General features: G+C 47.6%; 1 protein-coding gene across 1 annotated transcript; it reads right to left on the reverse strand.

Moving 5' to 3' along the window:
- Positions 1–23,200, reverse strand: LOC119951923 (interferon-inducible GTPase 5-like). Its single transcript, XM_038775317.1, has 2 exons — positions 23,130–23,200; positions 1–1,253 (listed from the first exon to the last, which is right to left on the reverse strand). The coding sequence occupies exon 2, from the start codon at positions 1,207–1,209 to the stop codon at positions 58–60; it is 1,152 nt and encodes a 383-aa protein (XP_038631245.1). The 5' UTR covers positions 1,210–1,253; positions 23,130–23,200; the 3' UTR covers positions 1–57.
- Positions 23,201–23,509: the final 309 nt, after the last annotated feature.

A 23,509-nucleotide genomic window follows, 5' to 3' on the forward strand; every position in this document is an offset into this window, starting at 1 on the left:
TTGAATTTATGATGATTTATCTGTGCTCAGTGTTCCGATGTTTTAGTGCTGACCATTTTAATCAATCCCAAATGCAGCTTTTGCCACTCTCTTTGCGTTGTCTGTAAGATCATCCAGTACATCATTCAGAAATTTGTAGGTCACAGCAAAAGATGATACTGCTCCAAAGATGCTACCAATGACTGGCATCCAATCGAGAGCTACTTCAGCTGCTGAAATGGCAGCATATCTGGAACTCAGCAATGCTGTTTTCACAAATTCCTTTCTGATTTCACCCAACCAGGGAGTTTTTACCACTTCTTTCAGATTTTCCATATGTTTCCCTGTTTTGTCAGCCAGTCTTTGAAGAGAGGCATCATCCAGACCCATATGTTTACGGAAATCAATGATTGTTTTAGCCAGTATTCCAAGATCACAGGCAAATGATAGGCCAGGAACTGGCACCGCTCCCACTGCTCCGGAAAGTATGGCCAACATCCAGATTTGTTTCTTTAGCTCATTTCTTTTCTTCTCTATAATCTCCATTGTTGTGTTTTGAAGCGACAGCAAGAAAACATGTTTTTTTATATCATCAAGATCATTTTCGAAGGCTTCCTTTAATGCTGGAAAATCAAACTTATTAATTTTAAAGTTTGATATCAGGAAAATAGCAGATGTTGAAATCCCTGCCTTTTCCAAGTTGCTGACACAGTAATCCCTGACCTTGTCCAGTTCTTCTTTTGTGTTAAACTTTCTACCTTCCAGTTTAAGAGCACGGATATCATTATCAATTTTAGTTCGAACAAAGTAGAATTTCTTCCCCAGCCGTTTAATCTCTTTGGCGAGTTTTACATCATTTTCTCTGAAACGACAGCCTGAGATAATGATGAAGAAATCATACTTATTAAAGTTCATTTTCTGCAGGTACATATCTGCTTGGAAGTTCAAAGTCCCTAGTCCTGGCAAGTCCCAGAAGCAGACACTTGGCAGGTTGGGATGTGAGTATGAAGCTGGTTCCATTGTCGTTTCTGTGATACCAGATATAGCTGCTCCCTGATCAATGCTCTGGAGTCCTCTCATAGCATTGATGAAGCTGGATTTCCCTGCACCTGACTCCCCTGTCACTGCAATGTGCAGCTCTGTATTGTGCAGCTCATTTACCTTCTCCTGTACCAGAGCCACAGCAGCCCCCAGCCCATCCTTTTCATAAATGGCCTTGAATTCATTCATCTCTTTCAAAGTGAAGAATATTGATATTGAAGATTGAGTGATCTCTGAAAGAGAATGAATATTTTATAGTGTATCACTTCCCACTGTGTCCTTTCTTAAAGATTGAAGGAATACTATAATCAGTATTTATTGATTTCAAACAGAACAATTCACTCACAGCTACTTGAAGATTAATGGAGCTGAAAATCAAAGGGAGTTGTCACTCTGTAAAATTGATGATCTCTCTATCCTCATCCTTTATTCCTGTTCTCAATGCTTCTAGGACATGTGTTGCAAAGATACTCCTGAGTAACGTATGTTCATTTTGGATTGAAACAGAATGTGCACCGACATTGTGGTTTTCTATTGATGGAGATTAGAATCATAAAGGACAGTGTGCTTATTTGATGCTGTTTTTCTCAATCGGGTAACAATTACTCTCACTGTCCTGGAGGAGTAAATAGATTAGCAGTGTTTTCATGTCAGAGGATGGAAAATAGATTATGGGCTGGATTCTCCCACCTCACCTACTGCAAAAATGCCACGGATGAGCCATGTACAATGGAGAACTCCATTCACCTTGTGCGGGATTCGATGGATGCGGCCGGAGAATCCCACCCTAGATCTGAAAATGGGCGCCAACATGTGCAGGCTGTGGTGACAAAAGTAGAGAATGTAGACAGGAATTCTTGAGAGGTTAATGTACACAAGGAAAATAAAAAATTCAACTAGAGATCATGTTCCAATAGACTGAACCCAAAGTTAATAGATCCTGCCTCATGATACCGGAAAATCGGGGAAGTAAAGGACAGAAGGAAAGAAGATAATGGATTGATATTGAGCTTGAGAAAATGATGGCAATAAATAGAAGATGAAAGGAGCAAACCCATGTTAAAGGAGTAGAATGGAATGGGAAATGGACATTTTTTTAATTAATCGAGCACAGGATTAGTTAACAGGACTTAGTTGGCGTGGCACGGTAGCGAATGTTAGCACTGCGACCAAAGCTCTAAGGACCCGGGTTCGATCCCGGCTCTGGGTCACTGTGTTGCGTTTTCACATTCACCCCGTATCTGGTGGGTTCCACCCCCACAACCCAAAGATGCGCATGTTAGGTGGATTGGACAAGCTAGATTGCACCATAATTGGAAAAAATGATAATTGGGTGTTCCAAATTAATAGAAATAAAACTTGGAGGGTTTCAGCATAAATAAGCTGAGCTTGGGACAGAATTTAGGAGAGAAAACTATACAACTAGATTCAACTAAAGAAACACATGGCTATTCAATGCAGAGGCTGCACATACTCCCGTTTTGTACACTGGGGAGCTCCTCTCGCCAGAATGCCCCTTTATAGAGAGAGATTGGGACGTCATTTTTATATGCTGTCCTGAACTCCGTGGCCCCCAAAGCGATCCCTGACACCCCCAGTACAAACTCACTATGGGAGGGTCCCTACCCAGCCCCAGCACCCCCACCCCCCGACCCACACAGGACACCCCTGGCCCTGTCGTGCATGCACAAAAAATGCCAAATTCACAGTGCCAACCTGTTACCCTGGCAGTGCCCCATGCCAGCTGACAATGCCACATACACACCTTGGCTATGCCAGTCTGGCACCCAGGTGTCATTGCCAGAATTCCAGGCTGACACTGCCAGTCTGGCCAGGTGGCACCAGCAGTACCAGGGCACCACCATGTCCAAAGGGCATACAGCTGGGGCCCTCTGATCCCCTGGGAGATCTGGTCCCCATTTGCTGCAATTTTTCCTTAAAGTGTCAGGTCTTTCACTGACCATCTTGTTCGTTGGAGTGTGGCCACTTGCCAGGAAGAATGCAACATGTTGTTCAAGCCTAATCATCTACCTAGCATCCTTCTTCCCCTCTGAGAGCACCTGTGCCCTCTCACGTGCCTTAAGCCAACTATCAACTTTGCATCATCATTGATAAACCAGCTATACCCCTGGTGCAATATTCAAGTATGGCTCGGAGGAAGAGGCAGCAGAAGGGAAAGAAACTAACTATTTTGTTGATAAACATCCAGCTATGATTGACAGCTAATGGCCACATGAAAAGCAGTTAAGTGCTTTCTGCTGAGAAAGAGATGTTTATAAATTGTGATCAGGTTCAACCCAGGATACATGAGATCCATTGAAGCATGAATAGAAATGAAATGAAACAATCCAGACGTCTGGCTGCCAGGAAGCTGTCAATTGTAGCCAAGTAAAAGCTATTTCTCTGGTTCCGGTGGCAGCCATGGAGTGAGTGGTCGTATATTTGGTAGATCCCACTCGTGGTGGATCTTTTGGACCTTTTCCCACGATCTGCGGTGGATTTGATAGTCAAAACAGGAGACTGGTGAAGTAGAGGAGAAGGATTCCCCATCAGTGTATGGTTTCATGGACCAGAAGTGGTCTGAAAAGGAGAGAACGTTGGTCGAAGATGGGAGTGGAGTTTGCAGCACAGGAGAATATGGCGGAGGGTCAGGGACCAAAACTGCCGGCCCAGTGGTCAATGGAGCAGCTGGTGGTCTTTCTTCAGGAGAAATTCACTCAGCAATGCATGGAATACCTGGACCCAATTGACCCGATTGATCGTGTGGAACAGAGATTGGAATCCCAGGGCCAGGTGATCTAGAAGGTGAAAGAGGTGGTGCCTGAGCACAAGAACCAGCTAGCCGCGATGGCGGTGGAGATAGGGCTCATGAAGGACCACCAGAAGAGGCTGCAAGAGAAAGTGGAGGATTTGGAGAACAGATCGCGCAGGCAGAACCTGATGATTGTTGGCCTGCCGGAGCACAGCGAGGGATCGGACGCAGGTGCATATGTGGTGCGTATGTTCGAGAAGCTGCTGGGGCTGGTTTAGCTCACCAGGCTAAGTCACTGGCTTTTAAAGCAGACCAAGCAGGCCAGCAGCACGGTTCGATTCCCGTACCAGCCTCCCCGGACAGGCGCCGGAATGTGGCGACTAGGGGCTTTTCACAGTAACTTCATTGAAGCCTACTCGTGACAATAAGCAATTTTCAATTCAGGATGGTGCGTTTGCTCGGCCCTTGGAGGTGGACAAGGCGCACAGGATGCTTATCAAGAAGCCGCTGAGGAATGAGCCGCCGATGGCGATGGTGTTACGAATACACCGGTTCCTGGACAAGGAACAGATCTTGAGGTGGGCCAGGCAGATGAGGAGCTGTTCATGGGAAGGCAATGAACTGCGTATCTACCAGTACTTAGGTTCAGAACTGGCCAAACGAAGGGCGAGTTTTAACAGTGTGAAATCGGCCCTCTTTAAGGGGGTGAAGTTTGGTATGCTGTACCCAGCACCCAGTGGGACACTAATGAGGGCCAGGAAATTTACTTTGGATCGCCAGATGAGGCGATGAACTTTATTAAAGATAGGGGACTGGCAGGTGATGGAGGACATTGAACTTGGGGGCGAGTAGATGTGTTTTTGATCTTCTGCTAAATTTCTCTTTTTTTCTTCTGGTTTTGTATGTATTGTTTTGCACTAAGTTTGGGGCCATTGCTCCGTTTTGTTTGCGGGTTAACTTTGTTCTTAATGGGGGTAGTGGGTGGAATTTTCTTCTTTGTTTTTGCTGGGTCTGTAATGTTTGCATATGTATGTTCGAGCGGAGGGGAGGGAGATCAGTGGGGGGTAGCTTGCTTAGCGCCATGGGCGGGGGCTACCAAGCTAGCTGGGCAGACTAGCTCACAGAAGCACAGTGGGGGGGGGGGGGAGCGAGCAGGTGATAAGCTTGTTGAGGGTGGTTGGGATTGTTCTTTTGTTATGGTGGGGGAGAAAGGGGGGCATTGATCTTCTGACATGAGTGGGGCTGGTGCTTGGAGACAGACTAGGGGTCAATGATGGTGGGCGCCTGAGGGCTGGCCTAAAGAGGCGTGGGACGCGGGCTGTAGGCTGGACTGAGAAGAGTTATGGTTGATCGACAGGTGGGGGAGGGGGGGCGGTGCCCACATGGGGCTGATCACAGGGAGAACAAGTGAGAGGGTTGAATGGGCCGGTCAAGAGCACTCGCATGTTCGCGCATTTGAAGAGCTTAAAGGTGGACGTGGCAATGCTACAGGAGACACGCCTGAGGGTGGTGGATCAGACTAGGCTGAGGAAGGGGTGGGTTGGGCGGGGCTAGACTCTAAAACTAGGGTGGAGGCGATTCTGATCAATTTGAGGTACGGAGCATAGTGGCGGACTCAGGGGTAGGTATGTTATGGTGAGTGGGAAGTTGGAGGGGATGCCGGTGGTATTGGTGAATAACTATGCACCAAATTGGGATGACGCGGAGTTTATGAGGTGGGTGTTAGAGAAGATCCCGGACCTGGACTTACATAGGCTGATCATTGGCTGATCAGGTTCGAGGTCAGGGAGGGTGCCAGCTGCGGTGATGGAACTAAAAGGGTTTATGGAGCAGATGGGAGGGGTAGATCCATGAAAGTTTGGTCGGCCAAGATCGAAGGAGTTTTTGTTTTTCTCCCATTTTCGCAAAGTGCACTCCCGTACTGATTTATTTCATTTTGGACAGGGCTTTCCTGGAGGGGGTGGTAGATGTTGTGTAATTGTTGATTGTTGTGTCGGACCATGCACCACACTGGGTGGATTTATGGGTGAGCAAGGAGGGGGGCCAAGCCCACACTGGAGATTAGATGTAGGGCTGTTAGCGGATGAGGTGTGCGAGCGGCGAGGGAGGCCATCCAGAATTATGTGGAGATAAATGACACAGGAGAGGTTTCGTCAGCAAAAGTATGAGAGACACTGAAGGCAGTAGTTGGGGGGGGGGTACTAATTTTGGTGGCTCATATAGGGAGAAGGTGTGAGGAAGTGAACAAACGAATATGATGGACAATAGGACCCTGAGGGTAATGAGTTCACAGACAGAGAACAAAGGGATGAGCATGGCATGGCTAGGAAGGGGGGAAGGGAGATTTGCCTCATGGATAGAATGGAGAAAAGGATGCTGGGTAACACGAGGCCAGGACGGGGAAATGCGAAGTGAGCCAATCAGGATATATGGCCAGGTCAGAGGGTGTATACATTGACCTTTGGGGAGCTTGAATGCGAATCTTGATGTGATTCAATCAATATGTGCTGTCATTTCTTTGTCCTAGCTCTCACTGGCTTTTGGGAGCTCTAGAAAACAGCTGTGTGTTCTGAGGTCCCACGAGCGAGTCAGCCTTGCAAGCTGGTGGAAATAAAACAATAATTGATACCTGCAGATCCGTCTCAGATTTTATTGAGTCCAGACTGGTGAAAAGGATCAGGGATTGTCATTTGGTGCCGAAACCCGGGATTACTCTACATGCTCGCCTTTCATCTGCGAAATCAGAATTGGTCCGCTCTCAGAAGGGGAAAAAGGAAATGGGCCCACGAGATGAGTAGATAAAACTTGCCATATCGATTTTCCTCTCTCTCGTATTCTGCTAACAGTCTAATCACTCGCATTTGACCAGGTAAGATCGTCTCGACGAAATCAAAGGTCAGTCTGGCGGATTAGAAGAAGTGATTTCAGTCAATGCAGGTATGACTGAGGGTTGGAATGAGGTTACAATTCAACTGGTGACTGATGGAATGTTGCCTGGTCAGTCAGTTGCATGTGAGTAGAAAATTAAAATTGGTTATATTAAATTACACTTTAATTCGGTTAAGGTCTTTAACGGGTTGTTGGGATGTCGGCGAAACAGTTCAGTAAAAGACCGCGGATGAAATGTTTGCGGACAGTTGAATTCCGTACAATTATAATTGGCTAAGTTAAAAATCTATTGTTGGAAGATATGGTTTTTTTTGAGTGAAACAGAGAATTGGGAGATGAATGGCCACTAGGGGGAACCAGAGACAAGGGGACGTTTCGAATCGTGTCGAAGAGCTCTCAGAAAAAAAACAAGAGATTCTGTTTTAATTCTTTGAATAATTCCAATTTGTATTGTTTGGTTGGTTGAGATGAATGAAAGTATAATGTTTTGAATTCCTTTTGGTTGTCTGGAGATCTCCAATGAATGAAAGAGTCCGTTTAATAAGAATTCGTGCATTCCTAGTTTTGCAAAACGCAGTTGAACATCAATTAGGAGGTTTTAAAGTGAGATTTTAAATGGGGTAAGTATTTGAAAGTTCTTTAGAAAATCAGTAATAATGATTAACGTTGTGGGAGTTAATTAGAACATAATTCTCAGGGAGCAAACAAAAAGTGAAATCCAAATGTATAAATTGGGATTTGTAAATGATTAGTTGCAACTCAGCATAGTCTTGGCTGCAAAAAAATTAATTATGGAATAATAGAACAATGGAATCTAAATTGAAATGTGAAGACTAGGCACTCGGTGTCCACCATGTGCTCCTTTGTTTGTTCGGTGTGTTCCAAATTTGTTGAGATTTCAGTATTTTCTCTGGAAACTCACTACATCTCAAATTTACTGATCGGGGATTTTCATACAGCAAAGGTTATGGAGTTTTTATTTTTTTTTTCTCTTTTTTTGGACTACATTGCAGAAGGAGCTTTAAGGAATAAAGGTATTAGACCAGAAGTTAGAGATTACATTATAGAGGGGGTATTAGGCAATAGAAACGTTAGACCCGAAGTTAAATTAGGAGAATTACTTGCAGTATCAGGAAATAAGAATCTGATGATAGGGAAAGATTTAATAAAATTAAGATGGTGCAGGAAAAAAATTAGGATATTAAAACCAATTGATAACAGCGAGGAAGTGTGGGTGAAACTGGGCGAATAAAACCACAGTGAAAGTAATCAGTGAGGCGGTGACAGGTACAGACAAATCATAAAAAATTTGGGTGAACATACAATTGAATTAGAGAACCATGGCGTCTGGAGCAAACGAAAGTGTGTCAGAATTTTTAAAAATCTGGTCAAATTGAACGATAACAGAGGAATTATGATACTCCATAGGCAGCCTATGGGCAATGAGCGTAGGAACTGAATCAGTAAAGAATTAAATGTATGGAATGATAGATCAAGGGTGGTGATTAATGGCCCTCAGTTTCAAATGATTCACAGTGAGCGTGAGGAAACAACATGTCAGGGCTGTGGGGCATACTGTAGCCCGATTGTTTGGGCAGGTAGTACATAGAACAGTACAGTACAGAACAGGCCCTTCGGCCCACGATGTTGTGCCGAGCAATGATCACCCTACTCAAGTCAACGTATCCACCCTATACCAGTAACCCAACAACCCCCCCCCATTAACCTTAACCGTATTTTTTTAGGACACTAAGGGCAATTTAGCATAGCCAATCCACCTAACCCGCACATCTTTGGACTGTGGGAGGAAACCGGAGCACCCGGAGGAAACCCACGCACACACGGGGAGGACATGCAGACTCCGCACAGACAGTGACCCAGCCGGGAATCGAACCTGGGACCCTGCAGCTGTGAAGCATTTGTGCTGCCCAAAGTAGTAGTCATATGAAACCCAGGAGATTGACAGATACTGGGTATTCAGGAGAATTGATAATGCATTTGCAAAGACAGTGATGGGGCGATGCTGCAGCCCCAGGGAGAGTTGGGGCATTCAGTTTTGACATGATTGTTTTGTGCAATATCAGGCAACTTTAATGATTGAGGTTTGTGACCACAGGGTGGATTTTGAATCCAAGAAGTGTCAGTGTAAGTGGGATGGTAGATTAATGACAACGTGCAATTACTGCAAGGATAATTTGGCCGACAACAATGTGACTCTAAAAGGCTGTGCCAGCTTGTGGATAAGTGACAGACTTGTATCGATTCGTGAGAAAGTACGTAGTTCATGCTGTTGGGATGGCCTGGGGACGTAAAATTAGCCTAACAGTGTTAGAGACTGTATCACTGCAATGATGCCGTGCCACAGGATAGATCATATCCCCAATTTGCTCAGACAAGGAAAAAATGAATGTTTGGGCGTGGGTGTCAGGATGCCAGTGAACTGAAACCTGTTAGCAGCATCAATAGGACAGATGATACAGTGAAAACATTGGGCGCGATTCTCCCAAACCGTGAGAAATCGTAAGGCTGGCGTCAAACCCGGGCGGGTTCTGGTCCCCGGTCGGGGCTAGCAGCCCGACGCCGCAAGCTCCGGCATCACGGGCTTAACGAATTTCGTTAAGCCCGCTTGCCGGAGTTAGCGCCGGCTGACGCGTCATATGACGTCAGCCGCGCATACGCGGATTGGAAGACTCCAACCCGCGCGTGCGCGGATGACGTCATCGCGTATTTGCGCGAAACCCGCGCATGCGCGGGCCGGGATGCCCCTCAGCCGCCCCGCGAATGGATACTGCGGGGCGGCGGAAGGACAAATAGTGCGCGGGCATCGGGCCCGCTGCCCGCGATCGGTGGGCACCGATCGCGGGCCCATGGCACCCTTGGCACGGCCGTGGTACTGCCGTGCCAATCGGTGCCATGGTTATAAAAAGCGAGTTGTTCCCGCCGTTTTTACGAACGGCCAGACCAGGTCTGTTTGCCGTTCGTAAAAACAGCGTAAAGGGCTGGGACTTCGGCCCATCGAACAGCTGTGAATCGCTGCCGGCCGTAAAAAAACGGCGGCAGCGATTCGTGTCGGGAGTTGGGCGGGGGGGGGGGGGGGGAGAATAGCGGGAGGGCGGGAAAAATGTCGGGAAGGCCCTCCCGCTATTCTCCGACCCGTCGTGGGGGTCGGAGAATTTCGGCCATTATGTTTGGAACTTATCCTGTCACAATCAGAATTAAAAACATTGAAGTAGATGCAGTAGCAATATCCAAAATGTATCAGGGACAGTTTCGACCTGATTGAATCACTAAGTTAGAAAAAGAGGAATGGTGGCAATGGAAATCCGGAAGTCCTGGAGATGGTACTTCTGGAATATCCAAGCAAGGATAGGAAGATACAAATCAAGAAATAGGGCCCCCTCTGCCTTTGAACTGTTCATTTGAGTTTCAGATGAAGCAACAATAATACAGATGAAGAACCTGAACAACACTCTGAAGAAGAAGGTTTCAGACAGTATGGGGGAAAAACTAATGATACAATTGGCCACATATTTGAGGGAATTAAATGACAGAGCCCGGAAGAAAAACCTTACGGGTTAGCAACAAATCAAAATATTACTGAATCGTGAATCAGACATCTCTAACTGGACGTTAGCTGATGGGAGATCTGTGGTCTCCAGGAGGGGCGTATTACGCGGTGGAGTTATTAAGGGTCTCGGCAGACAGCAGTGACTGACGAGGAACCCCCGTATTTTAAATGACAATAGTTTAACAATCTTGGCAGCTTGCTGCCGCGAGGGGAATTTGTAACCAATGTAGCAACCAATGTGCCTTTGGGGAGTATAACAGTTATTACAGATGAAATGAGTGAATGAATGGAGTGAAGTGAGAATCGCTTATTGTCACGGGTGGGCTTCGGTGAAGTTGCTGTGGGGGTTCCCTTCGTGGTCGCCGCGTTCTGGTGCCTGTCTGCAGAGGCTGGTGCGGGGGTCGGGCCGTGCTGCTGGCCTGCTTGGTCTGCTTTGAAAGCCGGCAATTTGGCTCAGTGAGCTAAACCAGCCCCTGTAATGACCTGTAAGTTGCTAGGGACTGTTATGTATGGATTCAATGGGGTTGTAACCACAAAAAGCTAACTGTATTAAATGTGCGATTGGTGTTATTAAAAAAAACAAATGAATAATGGCAAGTATACACTTCATGCTGTAAGGAAAATGATAACGGACAAAAGGGGTTTGAAGAAAACTGAGCTATTGTCTCAAGTAAGCCAGGGCCGGCAAGCTACATGGTTCAGTATGACATTTGACGTTAGTGTAAGGAAGTCAGGAATAGAAACAGGATCGGTTGAAGCTCCTGCAATTAATAAAGCAAGATAATCAGTGGATGATACATGATATCATAATTTACCATTCTGGTGTTCCCATGAGAAACGGAAAACACTTCCTACATAAAAAAAACCCGTTGAGGGATAAAGACGTTTTGGTCGCTGATGGACTGAGTTGGGTGCTGTTTCTCAGAGACATGAGGAAGCTTTTTACGGTGCTGCTACCCCGAGGTAGTCAGATGCCTTGGAGGTAGTGGACCAACCGGAAATAGCTATTGTGTTACCTTCCTGAGCGGCGACAGCTATGGTTCACGGTGATTGGACTTGAGGAAAGCACATCACAAAGGGTTATCGACACTGGTCTGCGGGATGGATGCATTTACCATTGATTTTCCTGCACAGTTTACAAATCATGACATGTACATACGAATGACAAGGCTGAGGGATGGTTGCTAGTCAGTACAACTATACGAAGGATAAACCCGAAGGGCAACACGGTAGCATTGTGGATGGCTATCTATCTAGTCGGATTTAGCTCAGGGTTCTCTCTCATAGCTCGGTCATGGGGTTTTACCTGATGCATGGATTGATAATACTTGTTATTATAATTGTATACTGTATAATCATTGGATGCCTTAATATGTGTTGTACGCTGGCTATGGCTCGGATGATGCCGTTAGGCTTGGCCCATCATTATTCACCAAAGATGACATCTCGTTACTGGTGACCATCACACCAGACGGAAGAGGACGGAGAGCCAGAAGCTGTGAAAATGTGATGAGGTGTTTATGTACGGAATACCAGCTCAGTTAAGTTCTCATAACAGGCATTTTATTGGACAGATTAACAAGGAGTTCTGCTCCCAGTTGAGCATACGCCAGCAGTTCCACTGTGCGTACAGACCGCAGGCTGGTTGAGAGACACAATCAGACCCTCAAAACAAAATTGGTTAAATTAAGAGCGGACACGGGACTGACATGGCTTAAGTTCCTTCCCATTGCCCTCTTCCAGCTGTGGGTCACACCTGCAGGATCGGCCTGGCTCTCTCCTGCCGCGATCTTTTACGGCAGGCCCATTAGAACAGCACAGGCGGCCCGCATCCAATCCGTCATGCTCCACACCTGTAAAACAGCGCTGGAGAAAGGAGGCAGGTTAGTGACCAACCTTTTTGCAGCGGTGGAGCTAGACCCAAGCACTTCGCCCCTCCACTTTAACTGCAACCCGAACCCCGCATCGGTGTCTAGGTTATTTTCCGTTTCACCACTTTGGGGAACTCCCCAAAACGGTGGCTCACTGTCAGAGTTCTGAGCCACCGTCCGAGCAAGTTACTCTTCCTTACGATCCGGGTTCGGCCCCACCAGCTATTTGCCTTCCCCTCCCTCAGGATAATTCCCACTCACATAGGCTGGGATAGGCTGCAAGGGTGGAGGGCGTATATACCTAGCCCCTTCACTCCCAATAGAGATTCCCGGTCGTGCGAGAATTGTTTCAGCAGTGAGGGGTATGGCTGTTAGCTGGTAGAGATGAAAACAAATATAACGGGCGCGATTCTCCGCAAAGGCGGCGGGTCGTGAAGGCTGCCAAGAAAACGGCCGTGTTTCGCGGCAGCCTCCGCGCCCCCTCCCGGGACCCGATTCTGCTCCCCGGTGAACTACGGCATCGCGGGCTTAACGAATTTCGCTAAGCCCGCGCGCCAAAGTTAGCGATGGCTGATGCATTGATGACGTCAGCCGCGCATATGCGTAAGACCCGCGCATGCGTGGTCCGTAATGCCCCTCAGCCGCCCCGCAGACTGATCCAGCGGGGCGGCGGAGTAACAAAGAGTGTGCGGGGTAAGTACCCGCTGCCCGCGTGGTGTGGCCATGCCAATCGGTGGCATGGTTGTGCAGAACAGCACTTTGGCGCCGTTTTCACGAACCTGTATAGCAGGTGTATTCAAATTCGTGAAAACGGCCTTAAAGGCCTTGGAAATCGGCCCATCGGCCAGGGGAGAATCGCTGCTCGCCGTAAAAAAATGGCGAGTAGCGATTCGTGTTGGGGGCGGGCGTGGGGGGGGGGGGAGAATAGCGGGAGGGCGTCGGACCAGCGTCGCCGTAAAAATTTGCGCCGCCCGCTATTCTCTGCCCCGTCGTGAGTGCGGAGAATTGCGCCCAACATGTCTGTTCTCCACTTGTACTGATCCAAAGTGTCGCATAATCCTGACATCAGGTCAATGCGTCTGTTACAATGCCACTTGTGTCCCGCTGACGCCAGGCCTCCAGCTCCTTTGTGGCTGGGCGAATGTCTCATATCACTGTTGGGACTAGGGCTTTCCGCATTGCTAGGAGACCCGAATGGGCGTTCCGAAGCTGGATGAACTGGGCTACTGGGGAATCCCTACTTCACCAATATACTGATTGTGATGCTAGCCTGTACACGGAGCGAGGATAATATTTTTAATGGCACAGCGATCAATGTTTTGTCACCCCCATTTCCCCGCAGAATTGCTATCGGGACTCTAGTCCCTACCAGGGTCCCCTGACCCTCTGCGTGGATACTGCACCACCAGTTGGCACGCTGGGCAGATTCAGTTATTTGTGGGCTTACCATCCTGGGCAACGAAACCTTGGGGGCCCTCGGGGCAATAACCAAGGAATTATCTCAACTCAGAACTGGTATGCTCTTGACTATCTCGCCTGTATCTTTGTGGGCCTGGCCATCCTTAAATGCGTGATGGGTAAAATGTAGGGTGCGCTGGAACAGATGGCCGCCCCTAGAGTCTTGGCTGTTGGGATCCACAAGGGTGCAGCTTTCCCATTCGACTGGGGGCAGTGGAGGCTTGAAGTGACGTGCGTGAAATTGTACTGCCGGGCAAAATCCGTCCACTCCTGACTGAAGAAGCATGGGCCATTATCAGTCAGGACCGTCAGTGGAATGCCATGATGGGCAAAGGTCTCTTTGCACATCCTGATGACTGTTGCTGATGTGAGGTCATTCAGTCTGACTACCTCGGGATAGTTGGCTGCAGCTGGCTGGAACCGTTGGCACGTTGGGCAATTGGGGACAGTGTTGCTGATGTCCTGATTGATGCCAGGCCAATATTCTGCCTCTCGGGCTCGCTGGCGACACTTTTCCACCCCCAGGTGACCCTCGTGGAGTTGGCCGAGGACGAGCTCTCGCATACTTTGTAGTATTACTATCCTGTCCAGTTTCATTAGTATGCGATCGACTACTGCCAGATCGTCTTTTATATTACAGAACTGCCAACCTTTTGCCAACCGTCTGTGAGATGGCGCATGACCCGTTGGAGTAAAGGATCCCCGGCCGTTTCCTGCCGAATCTGCAAGTCCCTTTCATCAGTGGCCGGAAAGTGGATGCACAGAACTCAACACGGGCGTCGATCTGGCAGACAAAGTCCAACTGCTCGCACAGCGTGGTGATGGAACGCAAGAGTGCATTAGCCACAATGAACTCCTTGCCCGGGGTGTGATGTTTTGGGTACTCTGGATCTGTGGAGACTGCGTTTACCTTAGCAGTAATGTAGACAGGCTACCAACACTTGTAATAGTACAACACTATTTTATTAAGCTAGGAACTGTTGAATATACTTCACTGTGGGTCGACACTATGTTAGATTAAACTGAAGACCTATGCCTATCCTGACCAGTCTAAACTGTTCGCACATGGTGAAGGTCTGTGCTACAAGCTGAGAGCTCTGTCCTTCTCAGAGACTGCATCCCGAATGAATGGGAAAACTAGTGTCCTCTGGCTTTATAGTGAGTGTGCCCTAACTGGTGATTGGCTGCTGTGTTGTGTGTGTTGATTGGTCTTGCAGTGTGCCAGTCAGTGTGTGTCTGCACCATTATATACTGATGTGTATATTACGACATCCTCCCTTTAATAAAAAAAGTGTTCATGGTAATAAATAATGTGTGGTGAGAATGTTCCTAACTATGTGTGGTATGTGGAAGCATATTTACAAGACTATGTACATGAACACTAAGCTATTTACATTGGAAGGTGTCCAGTTCAGATGGACAGTAGACAACAAAAGAGTAACTAGAGCAACATTATGTACAAACCATTGAGTTGATTAAACAAAGCAACAAAACAATTCAGAGAGTCCATGAATTCAGAAAGTTCATAAATTTAGTCTCTGAGGTGGGCACCAAATTTTGGTTGACCACCTCAAGGGTGGGTCAAGAGCCGCCGGTTCTGGAACGGGCTGGACTGTGTCAGAGTCAGAGGGTGGCAGAGTGACAGGGAGCTCTGCAAAGTCCATGATGGGGTCATCGTGATGGTGAGGCAGGACCTGAAGATCACGTTGCGAGCGTGGAATGAGTCGCAGTGCACACCTATTGCGGCGCAGAAGAGAGCCATCCGGTAGACGAATCAGGAATGAACGGGGGCCACTTGTCTGAGCACCACAGCGGTGGCGGACCAGCCACCATCTGGAAGTTGGGCACGGACATTGTCATCAGGAGCCAGAGCAGGGAGATCAATGGCATGGGAGTCGTAGGCCGCTTTGTGTGGGCCCAAGTTAGCTGCATCCGGCGAAGGACCGGAACATGGTCCAGGCTCCGGGACATGGATGGATGGCACCGTCGTCCGCAGCGTGCGATTCATGAGTAGTTAAGCTGGTGACAGGCCAGTGGGCAAGGGGGCGGAACGGTAGGCAAGCAAGGCAAGGCAAAAATCAGAACCAGCTTTGACCGCCTTGCTCAGGAGCCGTTTTACGATGTGCACTCCCTTCTCTGCTTTACCATTGGATTGGGGGTACAGGAGACTGGACGTGACATGCGTAGAGTTATACCATCTGACAAATTTGAACCACACCTGACTAGCGAAACAGGGGCCATTGTCGGACATGACCGTTAGCGGGATGCCGTGTCGAGCGAAGGTTTCCTTAAACGCACGAATGAGTGCAGCTGAGGTGAGGTCGAGCAACCTTACCATCTCCGGGTACTTTGAGAAATAGTCCACAATGAGGACATTGTCCCGGCCAAGCGCATGGAACAGGTCGATGCCACCTTGGTCCAGGGCGATGTGACCAACTCATGGGGTTGCAAGGTTTCCCGTGGTTGCGCAGGCTGGAATCGCTGACGTTGCGCAGTTGAGCACGGCATTACTTATGTCCTCATTAATCCCAGGCCAGTACACTTCCTCACAGGCCCGTCGGCGGCACTTCTCCACTCCCAAATGTCCCTCATGGAGCTGCTCGAGGACAAGCTTGCGCATGATATGCGGGATGACAATGCGGTCCAGCTTGAGAAGAATCCTGTCTACTACCGCCAGGTCATCTTTAACATTATAGAATTGAGGGTATTGGCCCTTGAGCCACCCGTCCGTTAGGTGGCGCATGACATGCTGGAGCAGGGGGTCGGCGGCTGTTTCTCGACGAATTTGGACGAGGCGTTCATCCGTGGTGGGCAGATTGGAAGCAGCGAATGCCACATGGGCATGAACCTGACAAACAAATCCCGCTGGGTCACATGGTGTGGTGACAGACTGGGAGAGAGCGTCAGCGACGATGAGCTCGTTGCCCGGGGTATAGACAAGCTGGAAGTCGTAGCGTCTGAGCTTGAGGAGAATGCGCTGCAGGTGAGACATCATGACGTTAAGGTCTTTTTGAATGATATTGACCAGCGGTCTGTGGTCTGTTTCGACTGTGAACTTTGGGAGTCCGTAGACATAGTCATGAAATTTAATGACGTCACGTTGAAGGAGCACTGCTCCAATGCCGGACTGCATGGCATCCGTCGAAATTTTTGTTTCTTTGGCCAGATCAAAAAATGCCAAGACCGGGGCCTGGTCAGCTTGGTCAATATATTATGACAGGGTGTAGACCAAGTCGAAATCATAGCGTCGGAGTTTGAGGAGGATATGTTGTAGGCATGGCATCACATCATTGAGGTCTGTGGTCCGTCTCGACCGTGAACCTGGGGAGTCCATACACGTAATGATGGAATTGGTCAATCCCCGTGAGGAGGCCCAGGCACTCTTCTCGATTTGAGCATAGCGCTACTCAGTAGGTGTCATGGCTCAAGATGCATATGCGACTGGTGCCCAGGAGGAGGATTTGTCGTGCTGGAGGAGTACTGCCCCAATGCCAGCCTGGCTCGCGTCAGTGGAGATCTTCGTCTCCTTGGCAGGATCAAAAAACGGCAGTATCGGGGCCTTGGTGAGTTTCGGCCTGAGCTCACGCCACTCTCGCTCATGAGCGGGGAGTCACTGGAAGTTGGTCGTTTTCATTTACAAGATTGCGGAGAGCTGTGGTGCAAGGTTGGGGATAAACTTCCCAAGGAAGTTGACCATCCCTAGGAAGCGGAGGACCGCCTTCTTGTCCTCCGGTGTCTTCATGGCGTTGATCGCCGCCACCTTATCTGCGCCTGGCTGCACACTGAACAGTGAAATATGGTCGCTGAGGAACTTTATTTCTGCTTGACCGAACGAGCATTTGGCTCTGTTGAGTCGGAGGCCATGCTCGTGGATCCTATGGAACACTCACTTAAGGCGATCTATGTGTTCCTGAGGAGTTTTGGACCAGACAATAGAACATAGAACATAGAACAGTACAGCACAGAACAGGCCCTTCGGCCCTCAATGTTGTGCCGAGCCATGATCACCCTACTCAAACCCACGTATCCACCCTATACCCGTAACCCAACAACCCCCCCTTAACCTTACTTTTATTAGGACACTACGGGCAATTTAGCATGGCCAATCCACCTAACCCGCACATCTTTGGACTGTGGGAGGAAACCGGAGCACCCGGAGGAAACCCACGCACACAGGGGGAGGACGTGCAGACTCCACACAGACAGTGACCCAGCCGGGAATCGAACCTGGGACCCTGGAGCTGTGAAGCATTTATGCTAACCACCATGCTACCCTGCTGCCATCTACGTCATCTACGTACACTCGAACCCCCTCGATGCCCTCCATCATTTGCTCCATTATTCGGTGGAACACCTCCGAGGCAGAGATGATGCCAAAGGGCATCCATTGTAACAGTAACGACCAAACGGGATGATAAATATACACAGCTTTCGACTGGACGCGTCCAGCTGTATTTGCCAAACCCCTTGGAGACATCCAGCTTCGTGAAAAACGGCGTGAGCCATTTCGCTGGTGAGCTCTTCTCGCTTTGGGATAGGGAAGTGTTGCCTCATGATGTTAAGGTTTAAATCTTTGGGGTCGATACAAATACAAAGTTCCCCAGACAGATTTTTGACACAGACCATGGAGCTAACCCAGTCCGTGGGTTCCGTGACTTTAGAAATGACGGCCTGGTTCTGGAGGTCTTGCAGTTGCTGCTTGAGGTGGTCCTTAAGGGGTGCCGGCACCCGATGCGGTGCATGAACCTCAGGTGTGGCATTCGATTTCAGAAGTATCTTGTATCTGTAGGGGAGTGTGCCCATACCTTTGAAGACACTGTGGTATTATCACAAAGCTAGAGTCACAGATTAGCGTTACATACTCTCAGCGGTTGTGGCAAGGCCTAAACAACATAATGGTCTACAAAGCAAAGCCGAGCACTATCTCCAGCAGCAGCGCACCCCTCCCCGATGAACTCAATGCATTCTATGCTCAGATCGAGTAGGAAACCAACGATCCACTGTTGAGTGCCCCAGCAACCCATTACCCACCATTACAGCTTCCGAAGTCAGATCGGCCTTCCTGATGTCAGACGTTTAGCTGCTGTTCTATAAAGAGTCAAAGGTTCTGCTCCTTTTCACAAACACCTTTATTTCACTTTAACAGACTCTGCACAAAACTCTATCATCGCATCACCTAACACAAAGGACACCTGAAGCCTCTTTACATATTAGCGTCAATTATTGGATACTTAACATAAATGAGACAAGTAATTGGAATGTCTGTTAATCCATTACTTAACATGAGAAGGCTGCGGGTCCGGACAGGATCCCTGGTCCAGCTGGCAGATGTGTTTGCGGACATCATCAACCTGTCCCTACTCTGCTCCGAGGTCCCCACCTGCTTCAAGAAGACCACCATCATACCGGTGCCAAAGAAGAACCAGGGAACGTGCCTTATTGACTACTGTCCTGTGGCCCTGACTTCAGTCGCAATGAAGTGCTTCGAGAGGTTGGTCGTGAAGTGCATTACCTCCATACTCCCAGAATGCCTTGATCCACCGCAATTCACCTACCGCTGCAACCAGTCCACAGCAGACACCATCTCCCTGGCCCTACACTCATCCCGAGAGCACCTCGACAACAAGGACTCCTACATCAGACTCCTATATATTGACTACAGCTCCGCCTTCAACACCATAATCCTAGCCAAGCTCATATCAAAGTTCCAAAATCTCTGACTTGGCTCCTCACTCTGCCACTGGATCCTCGACTTTCTGACCCACAGACCACAGTCAGTAAGAATAAACAACACCTCCTCCACAATAGGCCTCAATATCGGGGCCCCGCAAGGCTGCGTACTTAGCCCCTATACAGAAAAATATAGATAGATTGGAGAGTTGGGCAGAGAAATGGCAGATGGAGTTCAATCCAGGCAAATGCGAGGTGATGCATTTTGGAAGATCTAACTCAAGAGCAGACTATATGGTCAATGGAAGAGTCCTGGGGAAAATTGATGTCCAGAGAGATCTGGGAGTCCAGGTCCATTGTACCCTGAAGATGGCAATGCAGGTTGATAGAGTGGTGAAGAAGGCATACAGCATGCTTGCCTTCATCGGACGGGGTATTGAGTACAAGAGTCAGCAGGTCATGTTACAGTTGTATCGGACTTTGGTTAGGCCACGTTTGGAATACTGCGTGCAGTTCTGGTCGCCACATTACCAGAAGGATGTGGATGCTTTAGAGAGGGTGCAGAGGAGGTTCACCAAGATGTTACCTGGTATGGAGGGTGCTAGCTATGAAGAAAGGTTGAGTAGATTAGGATTGTTTTTGTTGGAAAGACAGAGGTTTAGGGGAGACCTGATTGAGGTCTATAAAATTATGAGATGTATGGACAGAGTGGATAGCAACAAGCTTTTTCCAAGAGTGTGGGTGTCAATTACAAGGGGGTCACGATTTCAAGGTGAGAGGGGGAAAGATTAAGGGAGATGTGCGTGGAAAGGTTTTTACGCAGAGGGTGGTGGGTGCCTGGAATGCTTTGCCAGCGGAGGTGGTAGAGGTGGGTACGATAGCATCATTTAAGATGCACCTGGACAGATATATGAACGGGTGGGGAACAGAGAGAAGTAGACCTTGGTAAATAGGCAACAGGTTTAGATAAAGGATCTGGATCGGCACAGGCTGGGAGGGCCGAAGGGCCTGTTACTGTGCTGTAATTTTCTTTATTCTTTGTACTCTACTCCCTGTACACACACGACTGCATGGCAAAATTTGGTTCCAACTCCATCTACAAGTTGGCTGACGATACGGCCATAGTGGGCCAGATCTCGAATAACGACGAGTCAGAATACAGGAGGGAGATAGGGAACTTAGTGGAGTGGTGCAATGACAACAATCCATCCCTCAATGCCAGCAAAACTAAAGAGCTGGTCATTGACTTTAGGAAGCAAAATACTGTACACACCCCTGTCAGCATCAACAGGGCTGAGGTGGTAATGATTAGCAGTTTCAAATTGCTAGGGGTACGCATCTCCAAAAATCTGTCCTGGTCCACCCATGTCAACGCTGTCAGCAAGGAAGCACAACAGTGCCAATACTTCCTCAGGAAACTGAAGAAAGTCGGCATATGCTCATTAACTCTCACCAACTTTCTCAGCTGCACCATAGAAAGCATCCTATCTGGCTGCATCACAACCTGGTATGGCAACTGCTCAGCCCAAGACCGCAATAAACTTCAGAGAATCGTGAACACAGCCCAAACCATCACACGCACCTGCCTCCCATCCATTGACTCCATCTACACCTCCCACTGCCTGGGGAAAGCAGGCTGCATAATCAAAGACCCCTCCCACCCGGCTTACTCACTCTTACAATTTTTTCCATCGGGCAGGAGATACAAAAGTCTGAGAACACGCTCAAAAAGACTCAAAAACAGCTTCTTCCACGCTGTTACCAGACTCCTAAACTACCCTCATATGGACTGACCTCATTAACACAACACCCCTGTATGCTTCACCCGATGCTGGTGTTTATGTAGTTACATTGTGTACCTTGTGTTGCCCTATGTATTTTATTTTATTTCCTTTTCTTTTCATGTACTTAATGATCTGTTGAGATGCTTGCAGAAAAATACTTTTCACTGTACCTTGGTAAACGTGACAATAAACAAATCCAGAAAAATCCATTCAGATGTTCACAACAGGCAAATTATAGTCCTTACCCAAACAACCCTTCCTTCCTTGAAAAGCTGAAAAAATAGTGTCCAACCTGAGATGTGATTAAATGATTGGACAGCACTTACTAAACAATCCTGATTGTGCCAAGAATGACACTGAAAACAAATTTAAGATTATCAACAGTAGACATATTGAGGCTCACAACCACGTTAGATGCTGCATATGGTGACACTCAGGGTCCTGTCCTTCGCAGAGTAAAGGAGTATGCCCATATATTGTGCCTTTTTTTAATGACACAAGCCATTCCCTCAGTAATTCCTCCTTGACCAATCAAAGTGGACCTGCCTGGGTTGCATTAAAAATGGCTTGGCCGTTAACTAATCCCTGATGCATTTTCATTGCAATGCCTCAATCAATCAGAGTTTTTTAGAAAATCAAATTCGCCATCCGAGGGTCGGACGACGGCTTCCACAGAACGTGGGAGCCATTCATGCAATTGTTCCGGGACCTGTTTGTGGCCAACGTACAAGAGGAAGAATAGTCGGGGAAAGGTAGCCGGGGGGGGGGGGGGGGGGGGGGCGGGGGGCTACGGGTTTGTTACGGGGGTTTGATGGCTAGCTAAGGCCCAAAACCAAACTAAATAAATGCCAATAAACATGTTGGGGAATGTAAAATATGTATGCCGGCTAAAGGGGGGAGGCCACAGTTATTACTATGAAGATGCTTACCTGTAAATATATATGTTGATTTTTGCGTGTTCTTTTTTTTTCTCTCTCTAACAATTTGTAATTTGTTCAATATAAAACATGAAAACTGAATAAAAAAACATTTATAAAAAAAAATTTAGAGTACCCAATTCATTTTTTCCAATTAAGGGGCAATTTAGCGTGGCCAATCCACCTAGCCTGCACATCTTTGGGTTGTGGGGGCGAAACCCACGCAAACACGGGGAGAATGTGCAAACTCCACACAGTGACCCAGAGCCGGGATCGAACATGGGACCTCGGCGCCGTGAGGCTACAGGGCTAACCCACAATCAATCAGAGTTGAATTGCCAACCAATCAGTACTCTCTTACAATGCAGTACTTATTTTGTTCCCTTTTCAATAATTTTGAATCATTCCTGATGAGTACAAGGTTTTTGGCAGCATGTCTCTTTTTTCAACAACACAAGAGTATTATGAATTTGCTAAATATTTATGCAGCAATAGCAAACAGCGATTGCTCAATTAAAGGGGATGAAATGCTTTCAATAATTAGACCGACAGGGAAGGTGAGAGAAAACAAAATCAGAATTGCTCTTTTTGATGTTGAATTTCTTTCGAGTTGCCTCTCACTGTATTAATGGTAATGTCACCTCTACTGAGAGTCATCTACATATCCTACCTCCTGTTCAGCACCACACCCAGTTCCGATAAATGCACAAAACACATTTTATCAACAGACATTTCCCAGTTTATTTCTCCAGTTCATTTTTAATCTTCACTCAACTTCTTGTGGAACAAAATAAAATTCTTCATTAGAAATTCATATTTAGCACGGTGGTACAGTGGTTAGCACTGTGGCCCCACGGCGCTGACGTCCCAGGTTCGATCCCGTCTCCGGGTCACTGTCTGTTGGAGTTTGCACATTCTCTCCGAGTTTGCATGGGTTTCACCCCCACAACCCAAAAGATGTGCCACGCTAAATTGCCCCTTAATTGGAAAAGAAAGGATTTGGGTACTCTAAATTTATTTTGAATAACACGAAATTCATATTTTAAACAGATCCCAGATTAGAAGGGGAAAAGGACATTCGGAAAATCACTTTAAACGTCATTAAAGTTGAACTGTAATTTAATTTAAAGTTGTGAATATGGTTCTTTCTCATAATTTTGATAACCTTACCAGTTTGTAGTTTGATTTCTTGCCACTTACCTCACACTGACAACACGTTAATTCAGAGTGACTAGTTACTGCAGCTTCTCTCACTCACAAGCGGCAGTGAGGAACTGTTCCAGTAACACAAACTTTTATACTCTTTGGACAGACTGCTGTAAATTGTCCAATGGGAATCAAGCACAGTGGAAGGTCATTTGTTGCCAGGGAGATTATATTTTTACTGTTTCTGATTCCCAGATGTCTATATTTAGAGGATAGCCAGGCTGGATTCAGAATCAGTGAATCATGGACCTGCATTTTGTGCTTGTTGTGAGCTAGTGAACCCAGAAGTGAATGAACAATCTGCTCCAGGGTGAGATCGCATTGTCCCCGTGATTTCATGTTGGTCCGGCCCGCGTGCAACACATCCTGAGATA

Source organism: Scyliorhinus canicula, chromosome 17, assembly GCF_902713615.1.
Source record: "Scyliorhinus canicula chromosome 17, sScyCan1.1, whole genome shotgun sequence".
NCBI classification, from domain to species: Eukaryota; Metazoa; Chordata; class Chondrichthyes; order Carcharhiniformes; family Scyliorhinidae; genus Scyliorhinus; species Scyliorhinus canicula.

Bases quoted from the DNA above. Each gene is read 5' to 3' on its own strand.
- LOC119951923 (XM_038775317.1), bottom strand. From the start codon at position 1,209: ATGAATGAATTCAAGGCCATTTATGAAAAGGATGGGCTGGGGGCTGCT.